At 41.0% G+C, this 6,000-nt stretch overlaps 1 protein-coding gene across 1 annotated transcript in view; it reads right to left on the bottom strand.

Moving 5' to 3' along the window:
• Positions 1–2,075: 2,075 nt before the first annotated feature.
• The window catches only part of TNFAIP6 (TNF alpha induced protein 6), a 38,564-nt gene continuing 34,639 nt past the window's right edge, over positions 2,076–6,000 (bottom strand). The window contains exon 4 of the mRNA XM_070737116.1: positions 2,076–2,308. Coding sequence (XP_070593217.1) covers positions 2,076–2,308 — 233 coding nt within the window. The remainder of the gene's footprint in view (positions 2,309–6,000) is intronic.

The raw sequence follows: 6,000 nt of genomic DNA, 5'->3' as shown, positions 1-6,000 counted from the left end.
CAAAGACAATGTGAGAGCAAATGTAATAATTTTAAAAAACACTAAAACCCCCATTATTAAAAGCAAGCATACACACAAACATACCATGTATAAACTGTATAGGCCTGGGGGAGATGTCTCAGTTCCCCCATGCCTGACGGCAGAGATGGATCTTAAGAACTTTACGAAAGGCAAGGAGGGTGGGGGCAGTTCTGATCTCCGGGGGGAGCTGGTTCCAGAGGGTTGGGGCCACCACAGAGAAGGCTCTTTTCCTGGGTCCCGCCAAACGGCATTGTTTTGTTGACGGGACCCGGAGAAGGCCAACTCTGTGGGACCTAACCGGTTGCTGGGATTCGTGTGGCAGAAGGTGGTCCCGGAGATATTCTGGTCCGATGCCATGAAGGGCTTTATAGGTCATAACTAACACTTTGAATTGTGACCGGAAATTGATCGGCAACCAATGCAGACTGCGGAGTGTTGGTGTAACATGGGCATACTTTGGGAAGCCCATGATTGCTCTCGCAGCTGCATTCTGCACGATCTGAAGTTTCCGAACACTTTTCAAAGGTAGCCCCATGTAGAGAGCTTTACAGTAGTCGAACCTCGAGGTGATGAGGGCATGAGTGACTGTGAGCAGTGAGTCCCGGTCCAGGTAGGGCCGCAACTGGTGCACCAGGCAAACCTGGGCAAACGCCCCCCTCGCCACAGCTGAAAGATGTTTCTCTAGTGTGAGCTGTGGATCGAGGAGGACGGCCATGTACATTTGTAACCAGATAGAGAATGAGAATGTGAGAAAACCAGACTTTTTAAATACAGCTTCTGAAGAACCTAGAAACACAACCAGCAAGCTCAGTTACAGTACTTCTTGCCTGAAAAACAATCTTTGTGGGCAGAAATCCAAGGGCTCTCTCAGTAAAATAGCTCTAAGCGCCACATGGTATGTTTATCATAAGATGTGTCAGAATATATCAAAAATCACATTGGACAGAAGCAGAAGCAGGTCCAACAGAATACATTCTCTAGTCCCCAGAGGATAAATCAGCAGGATGAAAAAGTCCATAAGAATGATATAAACCTGACACTTTTCCCACTGGTGTTACTCCAATGCCCGCCTTCACAAGAGACAGCATTTAAAGAAAGGAAAGTCATAAAGCACTAATAGTCAACAGTATCTAAAGAGCTATCCCATCCCACCATGTCTGGCCAATAAAAATTAATATCCCTGAGCCACAAGTTGGCTTTTCCTCCTGAGGTTGCCCACAGGAGAAGGGACTAACTTTCCTAATTTTCCCTTTCTTTCATGGTGGGACATGAACAGTGATGGACTCCTACGGGAACGGTCAGTAACTCAGTTCTGGTAGTAAAATTTGGAGCTCCACCCCAGAGCACTCAATTTGCACTGAAAGATATTGAATCAAAATGCATAAGCCACGCCCATAGTGTGGTAGTAAAAAGTTTGGTAGCCCATCACTGGACATGAAATACTGGGGTCAGGGGGGTGGGGGGGGAAAGCTTTCCACTCATCTTTGCTGAGTTAAGGGAAGTAAAGAAAATTCCATGCAAGAAGATTAGTTAATGCAAAGTTCTTTGGGTGTTTCAAACTTCATCTGCCATGATCCTTTATCACTGTCATTCCGCAGGAGCTGAAAAGTATTTTTAAAAAACCTCGGGAGATTCCTATTGAAATCAGAAACATTTCTCAGTGAGCGGTAAGGGAAAAGGAATGAGAGGGGAAACAGTTTGGAAAGATGACAGAATCAGGAGAGGAGATTAATTGGGATTACAGCTTCTTCTAATCAAGTGTCATGAATTTGGAAGATGGTGGGTCTAAGATGGGCTCCACTGGGTAAGGGACAAAGAAAGAGTAGGTGGAAAAGAAGAAAAAAGTATGTGGCCATTAGCATTCCTTTGGCACTTATTAGTTGGGCTTGTACTTACATATGCTTATTAGTTTGGCTTCTGTGTGTGCAAGCATGATACATAATCCTTTGAGACTGGGTGGATTTTTTTTTTTTTTTAAACTTGGCCTTTTCTCCGATCCCTTCACCCAATCATTTGCAATTTGTACATCATGTATTATGAAAGATTTGAACATTTTACCTGCCCACAAAACCATTTATATCATCATAGCTGTCGTATATTTCCAAGTAATCAGCCATACAGGCGGTATCATCCTCAAGGTCGAAGTCAAGAAACTCGATTTTGATCCGTTGGCCATACTTCACTCTTATGTGCCAGTAACAGACTTGGTCATCTTCATATTCCTTTGGGTATCCGGGAGTTTTGAAAACATGTTTTGATGCTGTGAAGATTCCACCACAATCTTTTCCTAAGAGAGGAATAACAACATCAGATGTCATACTCGTCCCAGATGTCAAATTGTGCCTTTGCAGCGTTACAGCACATTGGGGGTGTGTGGGGGTTTGTGCCAACCTTCTACAGTTCACCTTTAACAGTCCTGAAAGTGAATTTAAATAATATATGTTTTTATAAATTTGTATATTAAATTGACTGGATACATTGTTAGCCATGAGCCAGAAGTGTGCAGCAATTGCCAAAAAAGCCAACACAGTTCTAAACTGCATTAATAGAGGGATGGAATCAGGATCATGTGAAGTTTAATACCACTTTATAAGGCCATCCTTGGAATACTGCATTCAGTTCTGGTCACCACGATGTAAAAAGGATGTTGAGACTCTAGAAAGAGTGCAGAGAAGAGCAACAAAGATGATTAGGGGACTGGACACTAAAATAAATGAAGAATGGTTGCAGGAACTAGTTATGTCTAGTTTAATGAAAAGAAGGACTGGGGAGACATGATAGCAGTGTTCCAATATCTCAGGGGTTGCCATAAGGAAGAGGTAGGCAAGCTATTCTCCGAAGTACCTGAGGGTAGGACAAGAAGCAATGAATGGAAACTAATCAAGGAAAGAAGGAGAGATTTCTTGACAGTTAGAACAATTAATCAATGGAACAGCTTGCCTCCAGAAGTTGTGAATGCTCCAACACTGGAAATTTTAAAGAAGATCTTGGATAACCATTAGTCTCAACTCAAGTAGTGTAGGGTTTCCTGCCTAAGCAGGGGATTGGACTAGAAGAACTCTAAGGTCCCTTCCAACTCTGTTATTCTAATTCCAATTCCAATTCCATTCCATTCCATCTTTCAAGCACATGGTTTTCCTGCATGTAGCTTACTGTTTCCTATCAGTAGGACAAGCTCTTAACATACTGCAGGTTGGCCATCTGCAAGTAGCAGTAAATTCAGAAGCCAACAAAAATTACGAACATGCTCAGAGGAATCCCAAAGGTGCTTTTTTAAGAGGCAACTGGACTTTCTGTTTTTTCTTTTGAAGACTTTTCACTGCTCATCCAAGAAGCTTCTTCAGTTCTGACAGGATGGTGGGGAGCAGAAGAATTTATACTCCTTTCAGACAAATCCTTCCATTCTCCACTATCCTGTCAGAGCTGAAGAAGCTTCTTGGATGAGAAGAGAAACGTCTTCAAAAGAAAAAACAAGAAAGTCCAATTGCCTCCTGAAAAAGCACCTTCGGGACAATCAGGACATGGATGACTAAGAATCTCTATACACTTTTCAGAAGAAATGAAAACAAACTCAGTATCTCTATCAAGTCATTTTTCTTTTCCTATTGCTGTCAAGTCTAACTTCTACTCCTTCACCCTAATTCATTCCTAAATCATCTCCAAGTACCTAAAGGTAACCCTCAACTTACAATAGTTCATTTAGTGACTTTTTGAAGTTACAATAGCACTGAAAAAAGCAACTTATGACTATTTTTCACACGACCGTTGCTGCATTCCCCATGGTCATGTGATCAAAGTTCAGATGGTTGCCTGGGGCCATGTGATCCCATTTTGCAATCTACTGATAAGCAAGGTCAATGGGGAAGCCAGATTCACTTAACAACCGTGTGACTAATTTAAGAACTGCAGTGATTCACTTAAGAACTGTGGCAAGAAAGGTCATAAAACAGGGCAAAATTCACTTGATAAATTAGGAGCATAATTTTTGGGTTTGATTGTAATCATAAGGCAACTACCTGTATTCGGGTATTCCACTGCCTTCCTCAAATGAGCAGCTGAATGACGGAAACACAATAATCTATGTCTTTAATGTGCTTTTTTATCAACTCTACAATCAATACCTTCCACATACAAGTAGAAGCAGGCCAATTCAATGTGCACTTATCTCCTATTTATGTAATTTATTTAAAGTGTCTATATAACCAGACAAGTTGTGTCAACTTAACAACCAAGTTATTATCCCAGATTATTAAAGAACCATGTTTTTGATTGTCCAGGTCATCCAGATGGGAATGTGAAACGACAAGCATATAGAAACTATTTTTAACTAGAAAATGGGCTAATACTCTAGCACTGAGCACAGCACATAAGTCAATTCTTTTTTATTGGAATATGACACAATCCAAAGTGATATCATGATGAACCTCTCAAGACACAGTTCTACCTGCAGTCTTGTTTTTACGTTTCAACATCATTCACTAGTAATGGAGACCTATTTTTTTTTTCTAGAATGGAAAGAACATGACTCACCAGCCAGTGCAAACAACTTGGATTAATTAAGCTTTTCATCACCCAAACAATACATCTGGGGGGAGGGAAATCACATTTGCCTTTCAGAGGACATGGCCAAATAGGAAAGTTTGTATTTTTTCATTAGAGCTTGGAAAACATTCTTCCTAAAATGTAACAGTGAAAGAGCCTGCAAGGTAAAATCTGGGAAGATCATTAGCACCTAGTTAGGGCTGGGGAAAAAAGCTTCAAAAAAAGCTACACTCAAAGTATAACACGCACCAAAATTTCCAGCCTCTTTTAGGCTGGAAGTTTTTTCTTTTCTTTTTCTTAATACTCAGAAAATACAATAATGTATTTGCATTTACATGCTTTCAAACTGCTAGGTGGGCAGGAGCTGGGTGGTCAGCTCTCCAGTTCAGCATCTTTAACCGCTGAGATTTATATCCCATTTTCAACTCTTCCTTCCTGCAATGGGTTTATGAATTATTCTGAGCCTTAATATGAGTTGTTTCTTTAGCTTTGTCTTTAATGTACAGCAGTTATAAGGTTCAGGAGGGAAGTGTTTTTAATAGGAAAGTGAACACAAGAACAAGGGGACACAATCTGAAGTTAGTTGGGGGAAAGATCAAAAGCAACGTGAGAAAATATTATTTTACTGAAAGAGTAGTAGATCCTTGGAACAAACTTCCAGCAGACATGGTTGGTAAATCCACAGTAACTGAATTTAAACATGCCTGGGATAAACATATATCCATTGTAAGTTAAAATACAGGAAATAGTATAAGGGCAGACTAGATGGACCATGAGGTCTTTTTCTGCCGTCAGTCTTCTATGTTTCTATGTTTCTATGTTATTTGTGGCATCACGTTAAGTGTGAAGTTGGCTATTAAGTCTTGTTTACGGCTCGGTGTGACATGTTGAATTAACTCCTTTTGAACTTCATAAGAAAATATGAACTTCATTTTAGGAAAATTTCACAGAATGATAGACATCTCTCCCCTGAGCATTTCCTCCTTATGAATTACTGTTCCACAAGTATCCTAGAGTAACCTCTAACTTCTGGCAACTCAAGCCAGGGCTGAATGTCACAAGCAATTAAGACTGACAAGTCGAGAGGCCCTCAGGCCCACTGTGTAGGCTAGCCAGATGGAAAGGATAGGACTTTCCCAAACAGAACCACTGGGGCACAGCAATAGCTGAAGAACTGGTTCTGCTGCCAGCAGAAAGTGGACTTGGCAGAAATGTTATATGCTCTGACAGGGTTGGACACTGGAGCCTATCCTGGGGACTGACTAGTTCTGTCTTTACTTGCAGCTGTTTTCCTTACAGTTCCTTCTCCAGAAAGACTCTGGCAAGCAAAGGAAGGTTCGCAAAGATGTGAACTTGTATTTGTCCTTGTAAATGACGTCTGCCCTGAACATCGGACAGAAACAAAAGGAGTTGGTTGAAGAAGCAGTATCTATTGGG

Source organism: Erythrolamprus reginae, chromosome 1, assembly GCF_031021105.1.
Source record: "Erythrolamprus reginae isolate rEryReg1 chromosome 1, rEryReg1.hap1, whole genome shotgun sequence".
Lineage (NCBI taxonomy): Eukaryota > Metazoa > Chordata > Lepidosauria > Squamata > Dipsadidae > Erythrolamprus > Erythrolamprus reginae.
This window is presented reverse-complemented; position numbering and strand designations above follow the sequence as displayed.